Source organism: Amphibalanus amphitrite, unplaced genomic scaffold (genome assembly GCF_019059575.1).
Source record: "Amphibalanus amphitrite isolate SeventyFive unplaced genomic scaffold, NRLGWU_Aamphi_draft 000074F_arrow, whole genome shotgun sequence".
NCBI classification, from domain to species: Eukaryota; Metazoa; Arthropoda; class Thecostraca; order Balanomorpha; family Balanidae; genus Amphibalanus; species Amphibalanus amphitrite.
Window position 1 is genome coordinate 367,703 of NW_024881570.1, and position 24,294 is coordinate 391,996.

Sequence of the window (24,294 nt, forward strand, 5' to 3'; positions counted from 1 at the left end):
GGGGGGGGCACGGGGGCCATGGCCCCCCCCAAAGGCCTAAAGTGGCCTGTTTGGCCCCCCCCAAAACGCCAGAAAAATTGCTAAGAAAATATACCTTGATGGAGGTTTTTAGCCACTTGGTGAAGTAAAGCTTTCCACAGCATAATATATAAGCAATATAGTAGCAGTGAGGGTCAGTCAAAAGTTGCGCGAGCGGAGTCGACCTTAAAAAAAAAAGACTGTTGTTGGCACGTGTTTATGGCGCGGCAGCTGTTAGTTGGCGGTGTTTCGCGTGGTGTGGCATCACTGGCGGATCTGGGGGGAGGGGGGGGGGGGGGCACGGGAGCCTGAGGTGCCCCTGACAGGCCCGTGGTGCCCTTGCTAGGCCTGTGGTGCCCCTGGACCCTGACAGGCCTGTGGTACAGTCTGTCTTAAAAGTACCGCGCAAAGTGGCGGTGGATCCATCAAGCCTGACCGAGAAAGGGCCTGTTTTAATTTAAAAGTCACCGACCAATTGACCTAGGGAATGGATAAGGATGTCAGTTGCTTCAGTGACCCAAATTTAGCAGGCCCTTGCTCAGTCAGGCTCGATGGATCCACTGTCACTTTGCGCGGTACTTTTAAGACAGACTGTACAGTCCACAGCAGAAGTAATGTGGGGTTTCAGTCATGGGTATGTTCTGCTTCTGAAGCTTAGGAACGATTAGCCAGACTACAATGAAACTTTGAATGTAGCTTATATGTATCGTCACCCTTGCAGCTGCAACTTTAGCTATTGACATCTTCTTTCCAATCACTTCGCATTAAACAATCGCCAGTCAAAGCCAACCGTTGAGTTTGGTAAAACCCTACATTACTTTAGCGGTGGGCTGTACCTCTGGCGGGCCTAGGGTGCCCCTGCTAGGCTGCTGATGCCCCTGGGACCTGACAGGACTGTGGTGCCCCTGAAAGCCTAAAGTGCCCCCAACAGGCCCGTGATGCCCCCGACAGGCCCAAGGTGCCCCTGCGTGATGCCGTGATGCCTGCGAGGCCGGTGGTGCCCCCTGCGAGGCCGGTGGGGCCCCTGACAGGCCCATGGTGCCCCTGCTAGACCGGTGGTGCCCCTGGCAGGCCTGTGGTGCCCCTGCTAGGCCGCTGGTGCCCCTGGGCCCTGACAGGCCCAAGGTGCCCCTGCAAGGCCGGTGGTGCCCCTGTAAGGCCTGTGGTACCCCTGCTAGGCCTCTGGTGTCCCTGACAGGCCCATGGTGCCCCTGCGAGGCCGGCGGCGCCCCTGGCAGGTCTGTGGTGTCCCTGACAGACCTGGGGTGCCCCTGACAAGCCTGTGGGGCCCCTCACAGGCCCGTGGTGCCCTTGCTAGGCCTGTGGTGCCCTTGCTAGGCCTGTGGTGCCCCTGGCGGGCTGGTGGTGCCCCTACTAGGCCGGTGGTGCCCCTACTAGGCCGGTGGTGCCCCTGACAGGCCTGTGGTGCCCCCGGGCACCAAGGGGGTCATGACCCATGTGGCCCCCCTTGGATCTGCCACTGATGCATAATATATTGATTTGTAAAGGCGTTATGGCTTATGCAATATGCAATTGCAGGCACTTGGTATCCCTCACTTATCCCTCATTGGGGCTTTGGCGGGCTCCTGAGGGTCCACGTCTATCTCCGGGAGCCCATATAGACAGGCTCCTTTGGGTCCTTTCAGTACACTATAGCATAAGAGGTCTCCATGCGAGTCCTATACATACATCTGAGGGCGTACCCTGATGTCTGAGGTACCCAACTGCAGCTCCAATGGTCTCTTCTTACACTGGCGGATCCAGGGAGGGGGCATTTAGGGCCATGCCCCCTTCCCAGAGGCCTAAAGTGGCCCGTTTTCCCCCTCCCCCAAACGATAATGAAACATAGTTCAATCAGGGCGTGGCCCAGGAGCCGAGTTAGACAGGGCTGTTTTACCACCTCCGGCCCGCAAAGGAACCCAAGCACTGACTCGAAGCGGGTTAAAGAGACCCTCCCACCTTCAAAAAAGTTAATGAATTGGCATGAAAGTGATGTCGCTAGGTTCAGAAAGCCGCAGGGCATATTTTAAGGATTTTTTACTGCGTCCCAAAGGTGGCATAGGGCACATGCTTCGATCGGAAAGGGCACATACCACATTGCAAGCGAAATAGTATATAATGCAGGTGAGATACACATGTCATTGTGTAAGGTACCGGTGGAGGGATAGCAAGCGGGATATTGAGAGCGGGCTGTGATTGCTTTTGGCCAGTCGGCAGTCTCGAAATTTGCCCAGTCATAGCGCGTTCGTTTTCCGCATTCAAAGGACGGACCGGCGAGTAAATGATATTTCCATTGCTGTTAGTCACTCGTTTTCCTGAGCGTCTTTGGGCGTGTTTGACCTCCCTTGATGCACCTACCTAAATATATATACCTATGTTTAGAGAATAAAATGAATATGTACATGATTATTAAAATATGATACACACGTCTTTTCACGCGTTTTTCACCCTTATCAATCGAGTCAAAAGAGAGCTTGACGTGTGAAATATTGTCAATTCGCATTTAAGATATTATGTGTAAGGCCGGGCTCGTAGAAGCCGCCAAACGCAGACGTTTTCAGAAAAGCGTAAGTGGTATAGATACAGTCGTGGATGGAGTTTTGCTGTGATTCGGCTCTCCAAGAGTGCGTCAGGGTACCAGGACCCGGATAAAGTATAGAGAACCGGCATCTGATAAAATCCGCTCACCACTTAGCAGCCGACTTCGACCCTTCACCCTCGTAAAACACAAAAGCTTGCCGGTCATCAATCCACCTGCATCTCTGCATCTGCTTACTACCTATATCGACCAGTTGCTGCAGCCGTTTTGGAGCGGCTCACGACCGATAACACACCGGGCGTGCGCTAGCCGCCGGTGCTAAGCGCTAACCACTGAGTGCGCGCAGGGCCTCGGCTAACATGTTAACTGGTGGGCCAAATGGCCCACCAGTGACCCGAAATGGCCCACCAGCCTCAAAGATTTGGCCCACCAGTAATTTTCCGAAAAATCTAAGTTTTCACATTTTACATCACGACGTAGGTAACATTGTGATACAGACAGAGACAGAGGCCCTACTACATTGTTGCATTGATTAAAAGTAAGAAGTTGATCGTCGTTGCCCGCCTAATACCATCACCATTCCCGGTTTCTTGAGACAGCCGTAGGTTAAGCCTCGGTCACACTTCACCGGATTGGACCAATGGACGAGAAACGGATGGCGTCCGGTGATGTCCGGGGTACGGGGGATGTCCGTTCGTTTCCGTTGGACGTCCGTTTCTCATCCGTATCCGTTCCATGTCCGGTGGTGTCCGGTGTGCTCAACCGGACACCACCGGACATGGAACGGATATTAACGGATGACAAACGGACGTCCAACGGAAACAAACGGACATCACCGGTCGCTGACAGTTCTCGTCCGTTTCTCGTCCGTTGGTCCAATCCGGTGAAGTGTAACCGAGGCTTTGAATTTTATGCAATGATTGTGAAAGACGTCTGCCTCTGTCAATTACAGATAGTGTCGGCGGCTTCCAGCCGATCGAAGTCTGCGAGAGTTCTTGCAAGCTTTCCGATCGATCGAGTGGTTGCAGTCACATAAGCATCTGCCGCAGACCAGTCGGTTACAATAAAAATTACGAATAACCCTCGCCCGCACATGGGGGGGGTGGTTGCCACCCCCCCAGGCAGTCTTTCTGCTCTGCACTCAACATTTTTAGAGCTAGAAGGCTGATTTTTCGTATAGCTGCTCGTCTATCCTTTCTTGATGTCCACTGAAAATTTCAAGTTTCTGTGATTTTTGGTTTCGGAGATATGACCTTGTTTTTCAGGTCATGTCATGACCCAAATGGCCAATTCTCAACATCTTGCGTTTGCCATCGGCCTTGTGAGCTTTTGACACCCTGATTTCGGCCTTTTTTGCCATTCTTACCTCCCACCTATCATGGAACATATTGTTCGACGATGTACAGGGGTCAAGGTCAGGGTCAAGGTCAACCTAGGTCATCTAAGATAATTGCGTTTTAGGCAAGCTGAATTTACTTTTTGTGAAGTTTTTTGACTGCATTTTTGGTAAAAGCTTCTCAGATCATGATTTCATGTGATATGGACCCAAAAACAATCGGTGCACACATCAGTATACACACAGACACACACAGACATACAAACACATATAATTGACCTTGACCTAACTTGACCTGAAATGACCTCAGCAGCAAAATTCTGGTCGGATAGTGTGACAAAGAGGTTCTAGCTGGCTTAGCACCAGAAAACAGCATCGTCATCGGTATTTGATAAGCAGCGCACTTGATATCCACCGGTGACCCAAAACAGCAACATTTTTTAGTTTGACCTGACCTGGAAGGTCAATGACTGACCTGAGAAGGTAAAACTGGGTATCATTGGATTCGTCTCTTTCCAAAGAATCTTTTTGGTCTTTACTGCTAAGCTCTATCTCCAACAGGAACGAAATGGCGCGGGGGGGGGGTGGCAACCACCCCCCCCCCCATGTGCGTTCTAGGATGGGAAAATGGCATGTGCGGGCGAGGGATAAAGAACAGACCAGTTCAGACGGTCGGGGATAAGCCTGCGAGCGATCTCAGACGGTTCGCCGATAGACACGATATAAGCCAGAGTCAAACTAGAGGTAGGTAGTGTCGGCAACTTCCAGCCGATTGAAGTCTGCAAGCGATATTATGCGTCTTCACGACCGGTATGATGCTTGCAGTCGCACATCTGACCAGTCGGACGAATGTCGAACCGTTCAAAATTTCTCATTCGGGCTGAAGATGACACTCAAGAATAAGAATGGATAATTTTTCACTCTAACATTTTGGGTGGCTAGAATTTTCCACTCAAACACCCAAGAGAAATCTGAAGTTTGGGACACTGTTCACCAGAAGTGTACATCACTTAGTTTTTAGAAAATATTAGGGTTGCGCAGTGCGCTTGGGCTTTTGAGTCAATTCTTTTCCATGCGACACCAATAGGCTTAATGATCATTTTCAGAGATGTTCGGGTTGCTGCTACAACCCCCTTTTGGGGTTCCTGCCACAACCCACTTTATATATAAGGTTGCACTCGTGCTGTTCACAATTCCTCCCGATCCACCCGACAACGCCCGATCCCGTCCGACCGCTTTCGAATCTCCGACCAGTCGGCGAGCGATCCATTCAGGGCTCGCTGATTTTTAACATCCGACCGGCCGTAAGTTATCGTCCAAAGGTGTATAATCTGCGTCCGGGTGGCCCAGAAAAAACGTTCCCAACTTTAAATCAATATTTCTCAAAAAGTGATAAAGATACAACATTGAAACTTCGAATAGTCAATGCGGCACACATTCTGAGCAAATGGTGTGATTTTCATGATGTTCGGTAAATTACTTTTTAAACGGTTCGTGTTTCAAGCATGCCATGTAAAAATCACTTTTTTGCTCCGATGTTTACTAAATAATGTGAGTGAACGGGTCACTTTCACCCCGCGGCACCGCAGCCTAGAGCCATGACTTCTACTGGCAGCTAGCCTCATTGATGGTTAGGGTCTCAGGATGACAAATTCCCTCTGGCAACGACGATGGCTCTGTGACAGCGGCATCGGAAGAAGTTTCCAGTTTTCTAACCATCTTGTGGCTCAAATGCTTTCCTGGCTGACATTTCTGAGAAAAGGTAGCTTTTAAACCAGTTTTTTTGTCATCTGCTGGCAATGTTGTTTTTCATAAGCTATTCTGTGGTCTTCTGGCATAAGAACCAGTCTGCTTTAGTTTGTTTTCCTTATCCGGTCGTTTTATTGTTTGATCTACTGAGAGGAGGGTAATCAGCAGTAATCCATGCACCGTGCCACTCCTGCTCGAAACATGATTTGGTGTTGAAACGAATGGCATCCATGAGCACCATTTTGGCTCAGTATTTGAATATTTGGCACATGAGACAGAAATATTGACAATAAGAACATACGTGTTGGTTTCATTCACGTGCTCTATTTTTATTCTTTTTTATAACATTGGACGTCTAACCCAATCATCACTATCGAATTTGACATCGGCAAAAAAAGCAAAAACGTCTTGCTTAATTCAACTCAAGATTGCCACCTTGAAAATGATGGTATAGTGTTATAATTTGGCATACCAATGCGCAAAGAAATGACGCAAACTTGATGAAAATTTTGGCTCGTTATTTGCACTCGGATTTGATATATAGGCCTCCAAAGTTCGGAACGTTTTTTCTGGGCCACCCGGTATACTTGTGCGATTTTATGTGCACTGCCGGAGTATCACCACTGAGAGGTTTGTGGGTCCCTACTCTCTCCTCTCTCTGAAGAGTCGGGGGGGGGGTCCAGCCCCGTTTTTTACATTTTTTTTTTAAATGCCACCCTGACGTTCTTTGCAGAATAAAGTGGCCGAAATCTGGGGAGAAATCGAAAATGGGGGGGGGGGGCTATGGCTACGAAGGTCAGTCCATGTCGCTGCCCAAGTGGCCCACCAGTCAAAATTCCTTAGCCGAGGCCCTGAGTGCGCGTGGCCGACTGCCGCCCCGATATATGGCGCTGGCCCCCGGCACCGGCGCGGCGCTGCTGACCCATGGAAGGGGGGGGGCTGATAATTAGTTGAGCCGGAATTGGGATAGAATAGAAGCCAGTATGGGATTGGGATAGAAGCTCAGCGAGACTAAGGGATTGTGTGGTGCCTTCGGTACGACCCTCAAAATCTCCCGTGTAGGGCTCTCAGGGCCGCCGGTTATGAAGCCTTTGGAGGCACTGGTGTGGGCCCTCACAGGTACCGGTGTGATGCTCTCAGAGGCATTGGTGCGGGGCCCCAGAGGTGCCGCTGAAGGCTCTCAGAGGCGCCGGTGAGGGTCCTCACAGTTGCCGTTGTGGGCCCTCATAGACACTGCAGTGTGGGGTTGTCACAGTCGGGTGTGGGACCCTTAGAGGCTAGAGCTGCTGGCTCGAACCCTTTTCAAGCCGACAGGGGCTCTCAGAGACCGACAAGGGGCTCTCAAGAGGTCTGCGGTGCCTTCGGGAGCCCTGTGGAGTCCTTAGAGACCAGCAAGGTACACTCAGACGCCAGTGGTGCCCTCAGAGTCGTCGGTGTGGGGCCCTCAAAAGTCACCGGTGAGTGGCCGTCCGATGCGGCTCCGGCGTTAAGCCCCCACAGCCGCCGATATATAGCCTTAAGAAGCACTGGTTTCGGGACCTCATTCAAGGGTGCCGGTTGCACTCAGAGGTGGCAGTGCTGGGCCCTCAGCTAGGCACCGGTGTGGGGCATTCACAGCCGCCGGCGAGGGCCCTCGCAGGCGCCGTTGTGGGGATTAAAGGTGACACTTATGTTGCTTGTGATAGCTCGCCTCGCCTCCCTGGGTTCCGCCCAGGTCCAGGGATAATCTCCTCCAGCTTTAGCTAAAGTCTTATATTTGATTTTTTTATCAATATAAGTATTATACGATCTAAGGGCAGGGTAAGGAACAGGACTAAATATGCACAATTTTCCCGAAATCCGGGCCCAGCACCGAACCGGCAGCAGCACCGAACGGGTCCTTAAGACGGGAAGACAACAAGGTATCGGGTTTGAGGGCACTGGGCAGGGCAGAGAGGGTCACGGGGCCTGAATGCAGAGCAGGGCGCAGGGTCTGAAGGAAGGGCAGGGCAAGGTACAAGACCTTAGGACAGGGCACTGGGCAGGTCACATATCCTAGGGGTATAGTGGGGCAGGACATAACAAAGTGTACGACCCTAGGATAGGGCAGGGCACAAGGACTGGAGAGCGCATGTACTTAGGTGCAATCAGGGCACAAAGCAATCAGAAAGGCAACATCTGTTGCATAGTAAAAGACCGAGGCATGCTAATTATTTTTGCTTGCACTTTTCCGCTGAAACCGTGACATTTCAGTGTGGGACGCAGTGGTCCAAATTTCGCGAGAGCTACGTCCCAAAGGCAGGGGGCTGCGTCCCAAAAAGGGACGCAGTCAGTATGTTAAAATATGCCCTGCGAAAGGTCGAAAAGGAATATCTACCAAATTTTATCGAAAAATATTCACCGGTTTTCAAGAGATTATACTTTTATTTTTGTTTACTTTTTGGGATATCCGCTGCTGTTCCTAGCGACTTTATTTGAAAGTGCGGCATTTGTTGCGCGCAAAGCAGCCTATACCACCGCATGCTACCAAACGTTTTAGTAAAATATTAAAAAATCATTAGATCTCCGCTGACGTCACACATTCAGAGGGGTATCCAAAAGCATTAGCCCCTCTGAATCAAAATGCTGCATTTTTGAAATTCAATATTTCCGATTTAAGGCATTTCTCGATGTTGTGAGTGCGTGCCGAAACCGGTAATTGTGAGCCAGGGACCCCATTTTGGCTATCTCAGCTCAAATCTAATGTTAAGGTGGGAGGGTCCCTTTAACTGGTCGATAAAAACAATGGTAAGTGTTTACAAAGTAATATAAAGGCATGGGTCGGGTGGGCTACCATTTATATATTTTTCTTTTTAGTTAAAAAAAATTCATAGTGTCAGGGCTGTGACGAAAAATAAGTGGCCTAAATCCGATGAGAAAACAGGATTTGGGGGTACCCTAGGTTTGGCTCCTGCATGAGTTGGCCCCCCCCCCCCCAAAACGCAAGCCTGGATCCGCCAGTGCAGCCAACCGGGACAGAGGTCCCTGACGTCATGCGCTGTGCACCAAACGCATGGAAATAAAACCTTTCTGTCCAGCGATCGGGCATTTCAGGAAACAAAGGTGACAAGGTCTATGGTGTTTGCTATAATGTCGTGACGTGATGTACTGCAAACAATTACGTGTCGAACGCTTAAGCTTTTCCTACGAAAACGTCTATGCAAAGCGCGAAATATTTTTGTGTACATGGCATGGTAAATACACCCTCATCAAACATTGATGGTCTACATGAGAACCGTATTCCCGCTATCAATAGTTCTGCTATGGATCGCATTGAACTCTATTTGACTTCTTCGAGTAAAGGCCTTCATAGTCGCTCTGTCATATCGCGGTCAGAGCGCGTGGACGCGGCGCTGACGACCAAACGCCGCGGGTGAGCACGGTCAGTCGGTCCGCGAGCGGTGCTGCCGACTCGGCTTCATAGGCGCGGGAGCCGGGGGGGCAGTGGGGGCAGCTTGCCCCCCCAACTCTGGGGCCGTGGGGGCGGTGCCCCCACAGCTTTGAGACGGAATACCACACTTTTTTTGCAAATGTTTTCTTTTTTTTGTTGAAAAAGCCGAGGGGTGAAAAATAAGTGGCCTAAAACCGGTGAGAAAACTAGATTTGGGGGTACCCTAGGTTAATCTCTATTATGTTGTGCCCCCCCAGTCGGAAAGTAGTTCCCGCGCCCCTGCTCGGCTTCTTCCTAATAGTCATTCGTTAATTATTCCTTTCAGTTATTTCTCTTACTTATCCACCATTATTTTGTGCTGCTTTCCCCTCCTCTCATATACCAACTGCTATACAAGCTACCTCTTTACCTTTCTGCATCGCATAGACTAGTCAGGATCTCTTCAGCATCAGCCACTTTGATCTACCAGCTCACTCCTGTTTTCTCATCACGCGTCGTCTGCCAGTCGTCGATCTCCGTCTCGCCGGCAGACATGCTCAGCCGTTCGTCTGGCGGTGAAACCTCTCAGCGGCAGCCGGCTCGCGCAGTGGTGCACTGGGTGGTGCGAGCCGCCCTACTGGCGCTGCTGCTGACCCTGCTGTGCCGGCAGCTGGCCGAGTTCCGGGCCGAGCCGGTCAGCACAGCCATCATCCGGCAGCAGGCGCCCTTCCCGCGGATCACCCTCTGCCCCGGGACGTGGATGCGCGACAACCGGCTGCGGCTGGAGCGGCAGCGACAGCTGGCGGATGGCAACATCTCCATCAGCAGCTTCTACAACGACACGACGCTGGAGCTGCTGCACGGAGAGCTGTTCGTGGAGGGCGCCGAGTCGGAGACCACCCACATCTCCGCCGACGTCACGGAGCACGGCGTGTGGCGCTCGCGCTTCTACCAGCAGCAGCACAGTGGCGGTGAGCTGGTCTGGGAGGTGCGCTGCTACACCCTGCAGCCGTCCGCCGCGCTGCACCGGCTGGCCAGCAGCGAGGTGGAGCTGCAGCTCCGGCTGGCCGTGCCGCTGCTGTTCACCAACGCCCACCGCAGCATCGCCTACCGCATGCTCATCCACGGCGACGAGGAGCCCAACGTGGGTGACCTGTTCCCTCGGCAGAGCGGCCTAAGCGTGCCAATCACCTCTTTCGCCGAGCTCAAGCCCGGCCAGGACGCCTTCTTCCGCGTTACAGTGGGAGGCCGCCGGCTGGTCAACCTGCGCCGGCGGCCCTGCCGGAGTGACGACGGCTACTCACCGGCACAGTGTCTGAAGGAGTGCTTGTGGCGGCGGCTGGCGGCGCACACCAGCTGCCGGCTGCCACACATGGTCGGGCCTGACGTCTACCTTCCGCAGCTGCGTGGACCGCTGGACCACCTGCCTCTCTGCGACAAGATCGTCAGGGGAGTCGGCTGGGGAGCCGACAAGCGACTGGTGAACATCATGTCGGACCGCCACCCTCCTGAATGTCTGGAGGAAAGCTTCAGAAGCACACGGCCCAGTCCAAGTCTGTCCGAGGCGGCTGACCTCGAGTCAGGTCTCAACTTCAGCTCGGCCGAGTCTGAGGCGGTAGACGTGGGTATCCAGCTGGTGCCTCGGAGCCTGCTCACCAACCTGACCGGCTGCGAGTGTCAGCCGGCCTGCGGTGAGCTTACCTACCGGATCTCTGCCGACCCGCGTACCGAGCACATCGCGCAGCCGGCCTCCCAGTGCACCACCCAGGTCATCCTCAAGATAGACCTGACCATGGACCTGTTCGAGGAGTCGCTCTCTTTCACGGTCAGCACGCTGGCGGCCAACGCGGCCGGCTTCCTCGGTCTCTTCACGGGCCTGTCACTCTTCTGTCTGGTTGACGTCGGCGAAGCACTGGCGTTCTCAGCGTTTGCCAGATGCCGCAACGGCAAGTCCGCACCGAGCGCCGGCTCCACCAGCGACAAACCTATTGTCCGCGTCACGTTCGCCTGTGAGAAGGAAATGGGATCCAGAAATGCATCCGCCTCATTGTTTGGGCAGCCGCAGCCAGCCTAAATCGCTGGAAAGGGCAGCAGCGATCCCTCTTCGGCCCTGTTATCGCGAAGTCATCATCCACCACTCACGCGTAGCTCAACAAAATGAGTGAAGCTAAAAACTACTACCAGTATTGGTTTTCGCTATGGATTTAGGGAATCCACGAATGCATTATTGCTAATGTTTCTCCTCGCATTTCATGATTACCCTGTCGATTCCCAGCACCAGCTCTTTCCGGTAGGTATGTACAGCAACCACAATAGAATGTCAATTGCCAAGTGAATAAGGTCGAAAGACCAAGCCGAAACAAAAGGCTGAATCCTTTGCCGGTCGCTGATTTAGATAACCCAGAATCTCTTGTTGTTTTTGTGAAGCATGGATCTGCGATAACTACTACGTATAAATAAACTTGAATAAAAAGGATCGGTAGCACGTCGCAACATATATTGCTGCCACACGTCACATGGACGCACTTAATTACAATAATCTCCGGACTCATTATCATGCGGCTTCAGCAAGATATGCATGGGCCGAATATTGGAGCAACTTAATTAGAGAGAGTCGATGCATTACTGTCTCACTGAACGCTGCAACAGCACTAAAACTAAGATGTTTTTCCAGAATAAATTAAGCATCGAGCCAGCACACGTAGGCGCAAGCAGACGCCAACTCGAATGATTTCGTACATTACTCGCGATGCGCACGCACATCTTTGCCTGCGCGAAATTATATAACAGTCATTTACTATAACACAGTATGTACAAGATTTTCGCATAAGCACAAAACACTTGTAAAAAAAAATACAATAGCACATTGAACTCAAGCGACTATTACATTGCGCCTAACTCACGCATGAAATTACCATCTGCAAGGCAAAGGGAATGAACAGCCACATCTACTAAGCGCACATCACCAACAAACTCATCTGAAGCTAACCTGATTACAAACATGGACCGGTATAAGCGGCCACACTGCGGGAAGCTGGAGCGGACCACCCAGGGCTCTGCTGAGCTCCGATGTCGGTCCGCCGGGGCAGACGTGTGCGGCCGGTCCGCTACAGTCGACTGTCGGGCGGCTCCGGGCGCGGTGCCGACAGTCGAGACCGGCTGACCAGGGTGTCGGTCCCGGTGGCTCGCGAAGACCACCGGTCCTCGCCCCCGCCGTCCGAGATCTTCGAACTGGTCTGGTCTGAAACGAGCTCGGCCTGGCTCGTCTCCAGAGAGGATTCCTCTACCAGATCCGGCGGTGGCGGTAGGGGTTCGCAGTCGCCGCCGCCGCGATCGGCCTTCCTCGTGAGATGACCGCTGGTGAGGCCCGTCTCCGTGCAGCCGTGCCGCTGTCCGCTGCCGTAGTTGAGCGGGTCCCAGTGGCTGCGCCGCAGCGGCAGCTCCCGCTCGTCATACGCGTCCGGTCGGCAGAAGGTGACGTCACTAGGAGCCGGCCGTGTGACGTCACCGTGCGATCTGTAGCGGTGTCGCGGCGATAGCGGCGCGCTAGCCGGCGGCAGACCCACGCTGACCGAGCGCCGCAGCCGCTCGCCACCGGCCTGGTTCAGCATCACGTTAAATGTCTGCGGAGGATCGGGAGCCAGATCTGAGGTGGATCCGGCGGCGCGCACGAACTGCCACGACGTGTCGTCGCCCTCCTTGCTGCAGGACTCGTCGGATGGCCGCGGCGTCAGTCGCTCGGAGCGTCGCTGCCGCTCGCCCCGTCCCGGAGCCTGCTCGGTCTCCGGCGGCGGCTCCGTCCGCAGCTCCTCCGGCGGCGGCGCGGGCTCCGTCGGCTCCGGCGGCGGCGGCTGAGAGCTCCGCTCCGGCTGCGAGCCGCGGTGTCGCGGCCCCGTGGCGCGCCAAGCGTCCGGTCGGCCCGGCCAGCCGCCCTCGCTGGACGAGCTCAGCGAGTAGGTGACCGAGTTGACGGCGGCGCGACTGCTGGGCAGCGAGCTCTTCTTGTGCGTCTGCGAGCTGGATCCCGGCGCCGAGCCGCGCCGCTGCTTCCGGCGCCCGGTCTTGATCAGCGTCAGCCAGGCCAGCCGCGCCTCCGGGTACTGGACGCAGCGCGACACGAAGATGATGAAGCCCTGCATCGAGTTCAGGATGGTGAAGATGTAGGAGAAGGCGATGCGCGCCCGGCCGAGCGCAAAGGCACCGAAGATCCAGGAGACACCAAGCAGAGCCATCACGGTGAATGCACCGCGCACCTGATGGCGCAGAATCCAGTGGTCAATTTGGGTACAGATAAAAACTTATCTTCACCGGCGAGCCAAAATTCAACGAACAAAAGTGCAAGATAGGTCAGATACTTGTGTTTTTATGTTGGGCAAAGAAGCTTTCCTGGCTGATGTATACGCTATTTCGCCATTCTGGCCGGAGAAATAAGACATTGGTGTATCTGTAAATAACATCTTTCATTCGCATTACTTGTCACTTACCTGGTTGAATGAAATAGACTTTCGAACGGCGCCGAATTTCCCGAGCGTTCTTTGTTGAAACAGCACTCGTGAGACCATTACAAAGACGATGACGTTGATGATCAAAATCACGCATCCGGGGCCTGAAAAGAGTGTGTATCTTCATTGCATATTTGTTGGCAGATAGGTTTCCTTGAACTGATTTTGTTTGATGTTATAAATTACGAACATAGTAAACATTTTGAAGATTATGATGTTGAAAAATGACCTTATGCTCATGACACAATGAAATGATAGTGAAGTAAGTCCAAAAAGTATTATAATTTATATTTTATATAAAACAAATATTTTGCTGAATTTTTGTACTGTGTAGTATCGCCCACGACACAAACGATATCCGTTCCTTACATAAACGGGCCGTTCATATAAGTCGACCTCGTCACACTGACCGAAGAAGCTGATGTAGAAAATGTAGGGCTGCTTGGCGCTGATGACGCAGTAGTGGTCGTCCACGGCCTCGTAGTACATCCGCCGGTCGGAGATGAGGGCAGACAGCACGACGGCCGCCGGGAACCCTGTGCAGGAGCAGACAGGATTGTTAGTCTTCTCCAACGAGCAAACCCTGACCCTGAGTCTGAGAACTGACACTGCGATGTCATGACATGGAGCCGTCAGTGGCACAGTGACACAGGGTCAAAGAACCAACATTTATCGTACGAGATAAGCGAAAATCGCCCCGTATGGTAAATGTCAGAAAGCATAACCCTGAGTTCGGCGGTACAGTATAGCTGCAGGGGTCGACTGTCAGCGTCATCTATGGGTGTAAATATAAACAGAGCAGTAAGACGATAAGCTCAAGTCTTTTAACCCTCGCCCGCACATGCCATTTTCCCATCCTAGAACGCACATGGGGGGGGGGGTTGCCACCCCCCGCGCCATTTTGTTCCTGTTGGAGATAGAGCTTAGCGGTAAAGACCAAAAAGATTCTTTGGGAAGAGACGAATCCAATGATACCCAGTTTTACCTTCTCAGGTCAGTCATTGACCTTCCAGGTCAGGTCAAACTAAAAAATATTGCTGTTTTGGGTCACCGTTGGATATCAAGTGCGCTGCTTATCATATACCGATGACGATGCCGTTTTCTGGTGCCAAGCCAGCTAGAACCTCTTTGTCACACTACCCGACCAGGTTTTTGCTGCTGAGGTCATTTCAGGTCAAGTTAGGTCAAGGTCAATTATATGTGTTTGTATGTCTGTGTGTGTCTGTGTGTATACTGATGTGTGCACCGATTGTTTATGTGTCCATATTACATGAAATCATGATCTGATAAGCTTTTACCAAAAATGCAGTCAAAAAAATTCACAAAAAGTAAATTGCGCTTGCCTAAAACGCAATTATCTTAGATGACCTAGGTTGACCTTGACCTTGACCTTGACATCTGTACATCGTCGAACAGCATGTTCCATGATAGGTGGGAGGTAAGACTGGTAAAAAAGGCCGAAATCAAGGTGTCAAAAGCTCACAAGACCCATAGCCAACGCAAGATGTTGAGAATTGGCCATTTGGGTCATGACATGACCTGAGAAACAAGGTCATATCTCCGAAACCAAAAACCACAGAAACTTGAAATTTTTAGGGGACATCAAGAAAGGATAGATGAGCAGCTATACGAAAAATCAGCCTTCTAGCTTTAAAAATGTTGAGTGCAGAGCAGAAAGACTACCTGGGGGGTGGCAACCCCCCATGTGCGGGCGAGGGTTAAGGGTACATAGAGCGCAAATAAACTATACTCAATGCACCAATGACATAATGGCCCAGTGAACGGCCAAGAGTCAACATGACACAAACCGTCAATGCAAACCCCAGAATGAGAAACTGCCAGCATCGCTCGATACTTCGCTAATGGATTGCGACTTGCGAGTCTGTGTGGCATTCCTTTCTACGTTATCGAGTGCTATTTCTAACACATACACAGCAAAACGAACGAGTTTCGCCAAAGACGACCTTGCTACGTAGTACGTAACGCACGTCCTGTGCATTTATGAACGCGTTCAACACAACTTCTTCGACATTATAAACATTTTTGTCGTTCAAGCGACGTACCTAAATTAATGGTCATTGATTTGAAAGGCAATACGTACCCCAGGCAAACAGCAGTCTCTTCAGCATGAAACTGGACTCGGACGTTGCAAACACGGTGATGATGAGCTGGTACATGTTGATGGCCTCCACTAGCATCCAGCAGAGGGATGTCAGCACCAAGTAGTGGACCTGTGTAGCAATAAAACAGCCGGATTATGTCCCATTTTGGCGCTTAACCGATTCCGATAACCTATTCCATTTCGGGCTCAGGTCACCAAGACACGTTTCCGTTCGAAGCAGAAGATCCTCAACATGGTCAATATTAAAATAATAAGTTGCGTAGCAGCATAAATCGACTGTGTACGTTCTTGAACTAACGGAGAGAGCCGTGTGAGATCGTATTTTGTGCTCCAACTGAACGTTGTACCCACCAGGACGGCGGTGGTGATGCAAAACTGCGTGGACGGCAGGAACACGCGCAGGTTGGACACCAGAAACATGACGTTCATCAGCAGCAGCGAGGCGCAGAGGTTCAGCAGGATCTTACCCTGCCGCTCCCGGCTCAAACATCTGTAGGTAGATACACGTACGTACAAACAGTGATAAAATTTGAAGGAATGAATAAATAACAATTATTATAAATGCTTAGAATTAATTTATATTCTGGACAAATGATAATGGAAGCATCACTAGTGCGCTATGATCTCTTATTTGCAAATTGTACCATAAACAAGTCATCAATCAGTCGTAACTGATAATCGCAATAACTTTCCCGTATATGTTTTTGCTATATTGTTATTTTGCTAGCTTCATTTATGTTCGAGATAAATGCAATTTACAGGGAAAGCGAACAGCTAATCGTAATCGCCCGTAGTCGGAATGGGTGAGCGTCTTACCTAAACAGACTATATGTGAGAATGGTGAGCGCCAGGCCCAGCAGGCTGAGGCCGGCTCCGATGTAGCTGAGAATGCTGAGGATGCGTTCGTGCAGACCTCCGATAGACTCGGCCACCGGGTCAAATAGCACTGAGAACGAGCTGAGGTGGCTGGTGGAGCAGACCGCCTGGTCCCCCATCAGCTCCGTGGTGACGCCCTCCTCCGACCAGGACATTTCTGCGGGAGAGGTAGGGAAGAGGGTCAGACCGGTCTCCTTGGTGAGGTCCTACTACGACCGGGACATTTCCGGAGAAACGGACGAGATGGTGGTCCTTCAGAACAATTATCCGTGCATCAACATTTCTTCGCGTATACATGAGTAACCTCTTCTTTTGGGAGTGGGCGCGTATTATTGATCACTATCACATAAAGCATTTTCAAATTAGCTCAGCGTTTAGAAATATAATGTCATAAAAATATTGTACACAGATAACTTTCTCCTCTCTACGCTCATTGCTAATTTTCGGTGAATGTCCCTCGTGACAGCAGCGTACCGTTTTCTTTCCAGTAGACGCAGCGGGGCTGGAAGCCGGCCACATTGACAGCTCCCAGTCCAAACTTGACCGGCTCCATAAGACGACTCGTGTCGTACCCGGGAACTGCAGCAGGTGATATCATTGGTTATTTATCATTGCAGCTGGGCAGCTAAAAAGTTGAGGGTATAAATATTGACAACGAGCACAAAGAAGCAAGATCGGTAACCTACGGTGCATTTAATAATAATTATTAATACATACTTTACGGTGCGTTCACTGGGGATTAACCGTGCATTAATTCGAAGGTAGCCGTGCACCAATTTAAATTGGTGCACGCGCGTGCATTGATGAATTTCTCGACTGAAGTTTTTCGGAAGGGTCATTGACTTTATTCTAAGAATTCCCATAAAAGGCCCTTTTAGTGTCATGGACTAAGTATAATTTTAATTTTAATTCGCACCGTTAAGCATGTATTAATTAGTTTAACACATGCTTTCCGTGCATAAATGGTTTTAACGCACTCGTGGATGGAATGGAGCACTTGTGCGTTAATGCACTCGTTTCACTCGTGCATTAACACACTCGTGCTCCAATCCATCCACGCCGTGCGTTAAAACCATTTACACACGGGAAACCATGTGTTAATATATATTATTGCACTTATATGCACTTAAGTGCATCGATGCACATAGCTAGATGGGGCGTTACAACCAAGCAGTTTTGTAAAACTAAGGACGTCATTGTCTGCTCCTGACTGATGACGCCGTGGGGTCGGGATAACGAGTCTCCGTCATTTTCCCTATACTGACTGGTCACTGTGATGACGCCGGGGTGGGGATAACGGGTCTAAGTGTGCGCCATTCTCTCCTATACTGACTGGTCACTGTGATGACGCCGGGGTCGGGCCCGGTGCGCTCCTGGTGTGACGGGAACAGACGCGAGGTTCTGTACGAGATGACCACCAGACGCAGACGGCGCTGCTGCCGGCCGGCCGAGCGGAGCACGGACGCCGGCACACGCACCTGGGAACGTACAGCAAATCAGTCGGCCCATCAGCACGGGTCGGACGGAAAACCGGCACTTTTCCCGACAGTTAGTACCCCTTCGTCGTTCGGTGACCTCTCATCAGTAGAGCAATTCAACAACAAACATAAGATCAACAGTCGACGCAATAAAACATGCCCTAAAATCACTCCATATCAACCATGTTCGACAGTCATCCCGGTAAACCCAACATCTGCATCACCCATCAAACCAGCTTATTCACATATCGAGTCCTTCCTCTATGTATACCTGCACGCTAAACTTACGCTAAACTTAGCACCTGCGTCGTCAATTATCCTACACACCGGTAAAATACGCACCCTGGCGCCGGCTGGATCCCGTCGATCGGTGGTCACCGGCCCGGGGTACCCGCTGGCCGTACCGGTACCGGTACCGGTACCGTTGGCCGCCGCGGGCGTCAGGGACGGGTATAGGTCCACGTCTCGGTCAGAGGTGGTCAGTGCCGACCCCAGGTACTCCAGGGTCGAGAAGGCCACGTTCGGGGTGCTGGGGAGGGTGGACAGTAGACACCACGCAGCGTCATTAAAAAGGAAACAACGAGAACTGAGGAGGAAAAATATGCTGACGCGTTATTCCATTTTTTGGTTTCACGAATGGCTTCGTTTGATGACGGAACATGTGACTACTTTAGGGACATACCCATAAAAAAATCAATGAAGGGCATAGATGCGACTACAAATAGTTCAGTAGCGACTTTCCGCGTTCCAAAACGATAAACGATAAAAACAGAAAAAGAACCGCCGTCGCGCCACTTGAGACATACAGACATACGTAATAAGGATAGATCATCGTACCTCAGATCCAGTCGTTGTGGCTTATAGACTTGGCCACCAGCACCAACTCCAGCAGCACCTCCATGCTCTTCATCATCGTCATCATCATCGTCGTCCAGCTCTATGTTGACGGCCATCAGCTCGAGTGCACGCGCCAGCCGCCCGGCGGCGGCGGCCGCGTGCCGATCGGAGACCGCCTCGGCTGAGCTACTCTCCATCAGCTGACTGACGCTCTGCAGCACCGAGCGCGCCACCTGGACGCGCACACGTGAATCGGGCTTTAGTAAATGTCCAATAGGCAATTCATCGCGGACTGAATAGATGCCGACGACCAGAAATCAACAGCGAAGAAAATAATGATAAACTGAAGGCGTAAAGCTCCGAGGCAAAAGACGCGAATGTCAAGGACTATCCACTGCATTTCTGGCCGCTGCAACCGCGTCCCTCTCACCCCACCATTATCTCACCTGAGTGTCTCGGGTCGCCTGGGGCATGATGTCGGTGAGCTCCTGAGCGGCCGAGCTAAACTCGACAGCGTCCAGCTCGGTGGGTAGTGTGGTGCCGGACCGCAGCAGACGGTGAGACATGCTCTGGGCCAGCGCGGTCTGCAAACAGGGCAATAGAGAAAGAGCTGACGAAGGGCTCCGAAGTGTAAGGAAGCAGCAGTTTCTGTTTGTATTTCGACAAAACGGCATATTTGAGTTGTCTGTTGCCGTTTGCGTTGTTCGTAATAAAGTTACGTGTTTTCAGGGGCGCCGCCACGGATTTTTGACTGGGGTGGACGGACTGACCGACTGAAAACCCAAAAGTAGACATTCTTACCGTGGCTTTTTCGGTCGGATGCATTCAACGTTTAAAGCAAATATGCCGCTTTTAGTTTTAACATAGGGTTTTGAACTGAAGTAACAGTTTTGTAGCTTGAGCTGAGACGAGAACAAATCAGGAGCTTTTATGGCCCAACGATCACCCTAGCCAAATACATATCGGTATCGATTTTATATTGATCGTATATTTATCGATATTTATCGTATATCGTATGTATATCGGTATCTATTTTAGGTTTGAAGACTGAAGTCATTCCCATAAATTTCACTTTGTCATTCTCTTACCGAGGAATCCATTCCCTTACGGAAAAATGCTAGCCAATCAGCATTCAGCTGGTTTGAACTACGTACTATGCTTGGTCAACGCGTAATCAGCTTCCGCTGCAATATAGGTAAGTAGCCTCTACGAAAGATGGAGAATAGTGATGTAATAATAAATATAAAATCCTTTTGCAAATATTCATTATTTCCTGACCATTTTTAGTTTAAAAACTCATAAAACTGTGGCAAAACAACTGGTTTGAGGAAAGTATAGTTTAGGTACACAGGTGTCGATTTTTACCGAGTTGGGGGTGCCCGGGCGCAGCAAATCCGCCGCCGCCCTAGCGGTGACCTTTTGACCCGCGCGGTCTGTTGAGGCTCCAAAGCCAAGCCGGCCGAGCCGGCGGGGAATTTAGAGAGCTCGGGCACCCCCGACTTGGCGGAAATGGACACCAATGTTTAGGTATTTCCTTAAAGTAATGGCTATAGACCGCATTCCCACACTGAAAAAAATCGGGGAACCCCATTTCTTACAATCTGACACCACATACTCAAAAATACTCCTAAATTAGGCTCCGTTTTCATGATTTTAGGATGTCATGGGTGTTGTGACACCCGACACGGGAGCCCCATTACCTTTTGACGCCGCAAAAATGTACATGACCCCCTTGGGAGAGGTTCGGCTAGCGAACTCCCCAAAAATTGCAGGCCAAAAAATTGGAGTGTCGCTGAGACACCCCCGTTGAAACCCCTCTGGGGTGTCATTATCCTGGAGTGACACCCCGTGTTTTCAGCTTCAAATCCTACCGATAGATGGCGCAAACTAAAGTTGGTAAAATCGGGACCTGTTTTTCACGAATGGCTGGTGCATGTTTGGAGCTAAGGCAAAAGCGTGCATAGCGTAGAGTGGCCAACTATATCATGATGATATCTAGACTGATTACCGTGTCATACGTTGGTCGTGCACACTACAGGGCGCCGCAAGGCCGCGAACGGAAAGAGTAACTCCTCACCCGGTTATAAATATAGTCTGAGATTTTCGTTCCGAAGGAACGAGAAACCCTCTCCGGACTGGACAGGCAACTTTATCTCATGCGGGCTGCTCCCTTGGAGCGGCACCGCTGCTCCTGAGGGAGCGCACCTCGTAGCCGGGTGCAGTGAGTGCCTTGGGGCTGAATGGCCTGTCCCCTGGACGGGCTCAGCCCCGGCGACTCACTAGGGTGCCTGCCCAGACCAATGTCTCCCCCTAATTCCTATCATCCTTTCGGCTCTGCAATGGTCTTGTCGACCGAAAGGGCCTAACCCAACAACAAAACAAACGTTCCGAAGGACATTTAATCCTCGCCGGGAGTTTTTCGGAAGTATAGGAGAGTGAAACTTCTCTGAGAGATTCCCTGCTGAAGGCGCGCGGTTCCCCGCGTGGGGGTCAGGAACAATATGGGGAGTTATATCAGAAAAATAGGGGAGTTGAGCTGCTATATTTTACACCCTAATTTGGGAGTTTGACACCCTGTCGGGTGCTTAGGGACCAAAAAGGGGTGCTCGGCTGATATTTGAGGGGTGTCACCTGCAGTCTAACGGAACCCCATGTGGGCCGGCGCTGACCCCCCTTTAGCGGCTGCGACTCCCTACTATGCGTCGAAACCCTCCTGGGGTGTACGCCAAACACCCCATTTATAATAGCTCAGCGACTCCCCTCAAAACACCCCACTCGGGTGTTATTTTTGACATGACCGTCAATACCCCGTACAGGGTGTCATTTTTTCTTTCAGTGCACCGAGTACCTACCTATATACACATCTGATGTCCGATTCAGTTGACACGGCAAAGCCTCGTGTTCTATCACGGTATAATTGCTGATGTATGCCACAATATGATCGATAATGCATATTGCATAGGTAATGCATATTGCATACCCGCGTGGGGGAGTCACACGTGTATAGTCACAAATCTCTCTTTTTGGTTTTTGCACGAATCGGCGCCGAAAATTGGCAAAAAACCTTAGGCAAAACTGCTCCAAAATACGAATTTTGCAGCCCGTGTAACAAGCTTGATAGCAGAAAACCTTAGGTCAGGAAAACCAAGTCAAGTAGTCAAGTCGCCTCAAAGTTTTGTGGTCCTGTCAACCGTATAGCTTATTTCTTAGAAGCTGGAAATTTAGTGTAGCGTGACTGCAGAAGTGTGGGGTCGGAGCCAGAATCAGTCGGAGTTGACTGTTTTGGCCAGTTTTGGCCAGAGTCGGAGTTGAAGTCTTCGAAAAATGTTCGGATTTTGACTTCGAGGTCGGATTGGTGTAAATTCATGCTCTTGGCTGGTTAGACGAAATATATTAGGCCCGTGTTCGGCCAGTCGTGTTATACGACACACGTTGATCACGATATCAGAAATCGGCAGTTCCGCGATGACAGGTCGGATAAGAGCTGGAGACTTTGTTGGCCGAGGTGGCAGGGGTCAGACCAATGCATGTACATAGGCCCACACCCCATATACTGAGCATCTAAACCTCCTGGACCCTCTCAGATTCGGCACCGGCCGTTCCATCTCTTCCATCCTCAGGACAGTCAAATCCTTCATACTCCACGCCGCAACCCCCTGCTCCGGGCTGGACGGGCAACTCTACCCCATGCGGGAATGGCTCCACTGGAGCTATAGTCCTTTGCCGGGTGCAGTGAGTGCCAGTGGGCTGGGCTGCCTGTTCAATTGGTCGGGTTCATCCCAAGTGGCTCACTGGGGTGGCTGCCCCGACCAATGTCTCCCACTAATTCTTTCATACTTGCGGCTCTGAAATGGTCTCATTGGACCGAAGGGCCTAATCAAATTTCGAGTAGGATAAGAACCAGTAAAACGCCTTTTGGGGCGACCAACGGAGCGAGAGAGAGGGTGGGGTGGGCCTTGCACGTGCGAAGTTGTGAGGGGATACCTCCAACTAACTTGTGCACTGCATCCTTCAAACCGGTCCCTAACCATGTGCCAAATTTGAGCGCAATCGGCCTAGCCGTTCTCGAGATCTGGAAGCGACACCCTGCACGTGCGCACGTGCAAAATGGGTCCCAACTGACTTTTGCACGGCACCCTACTAACTGGTCCCTAAACGTGTATCAGATTTCAGCACAATCGGTTCAGCCGTTCTCGAGATCTGGAATCGACCCCTGCATGTGCGCACGTGCAGCAGCACCCCAACTGTGGCACACGGTTATGCATTGCCTAGTGGGTATACCTACCTACATGCCAACTTTCAGCGCAATCGGCCCAGTAGTTGCCGAGTTATTGAAATTGTTACAAAACTGACACATCTTCGTTTTTCACGTGGTATATGGGGTCACTCACATGCATTGGGAATAGTCCGATGCTCGTTAGAAGGAATGAATCTAGTGCTACCCTACAAAAATTACCGCATGTAAATCGGTCAAGTGGTTGCTGAGATATAAGCCTAGCAAAGGCGTGACCACGGCATACTCAAAAATTTTCGTTAACCTATACGAAAGACTACGCTCGCTTCGCTCGCTCCGTAATGAGTTTGGGGGGGGACGTCCCCCTTCCTTTCTGAGAGTGGGGGGGACGCGTCCCCCCCGTCCCCCCCGGTGGCGGCGCCCATGCGTGTTTTATCGACATTAGTCATTATCCTGCACATTCCCATGCCTGAATAATCGAAAATTTTGTAGTTACTAGCCCTCAATCCGTACAAAATCCTTAATTTCAGTCACTCAACCTTAATTCCTCCGAGCGCATTCTCAATCACAAAGCTTATTAAATCCGTCGCCAGATGTCGCTAGTTGTAAGCGCCTGAAGGTAGGCTGTACCGCATGGCTATAGCCGTTATAACACGAACTACCTGCTGCATATCGTGCATCCAGAGCACTTCCACGCTCCACGAGAAGCTGAATCAATCTCGTACGCACCTGCCGCTGGTCCCGGCACAGATGAGTGTCGGCCTCCTCCCACAGCGGCCGCTGGCCGTGGCCGCTGGGCCGCAAACAGCGGCGGGTGGCCACCGCAGGCCGGTCTCTGTCCTCGGGGTCGAGCTGCCCATCGTCCTCCCTGTCCTCGGGATTGAGATCTTCATCATCCTCCCTGTCATTAGGACTGAGGTGCTCATCATCGTCTCCATCCTCAGCGCTGTCCTGTTCTCCATCTTCTTCTTCTGCGGGGCTGAGCCGTCTTCCGGCGGGGCAGGGCAGCGACGTTTTTCGCCCGGACGGTGTTTCGGGCCACTCGAGCAGGCCCACAGAGCTGTCCACGGTCTCCGATGGACAGAACACTGAACGGTATAGCAGAGAATTGCGTCAGTTTAATATGGCTGAGGATTAGGTGTTGGATAATCAGATAGGTGCAACAATCGAACAATGTTTATTTGTCATCATTAGAAATAATTATAAAGCGACGGT

The 24,294-nt window shown here is 51.3% G+C and overlaps 1 protein-coding gene across 1 annotated transcript in view; it reads right to left on the minus strand.

Moving 5' to 3' along the window:
• Positions 1-11,501: 11,501 nt before the first annotated feature.
• Positions 11,502-24,294, minus strand: part of LOC122379241 — a 62,701-nt gene continuing 49,908 nt past the window's right edge. The window contains exons 14-25 of the mRNA XM_043361253.1: positions 23,809-24,167; positions 19,292-19,429; positions 18,846-19,078; positions 18,351-18,537; positions 17,864-18,008; positions 17,005-17,109; positions 16,471-16,687; positions 16,006-16,144; positions 15,634-15,763; positions 13,943-14,068; positions 13,515-13,636; positions 11,502-13,283 (exon numbers count right to left, since the gene is read on the minus strand). Of these exons, the coding sequence (XP_043217188.1) occupies positions 12,138-13,283; positions 13,515-13,636; positions 13,943-14,068; positions 15,634-15,763; positions 16,006-16,144; positions 16,471-16,687; positions 17,005-17,109; positions 17,864-18,008; positions 18,351-18,537; positions 18,846-19,078; positions 19,292-19,429; positions 23,809-24,167 (3,047 nt within the window). The 3' untranslated portion in view covers positions 11,502-12,137. The remainder of the gene's footprint in view (positions 13,284-13,514; positions 13,637-13,942; positions 14,069-15,633; positions 15,764-16,005; positions 16,145-16,470; positions 16,688-17,004; positions 17,110-17,863; positions 18,009-18,350; positions 18,538-18,845; positions 19,079-19,291; positions 19,430-23,808; positions 24,168-24,294) is intronic.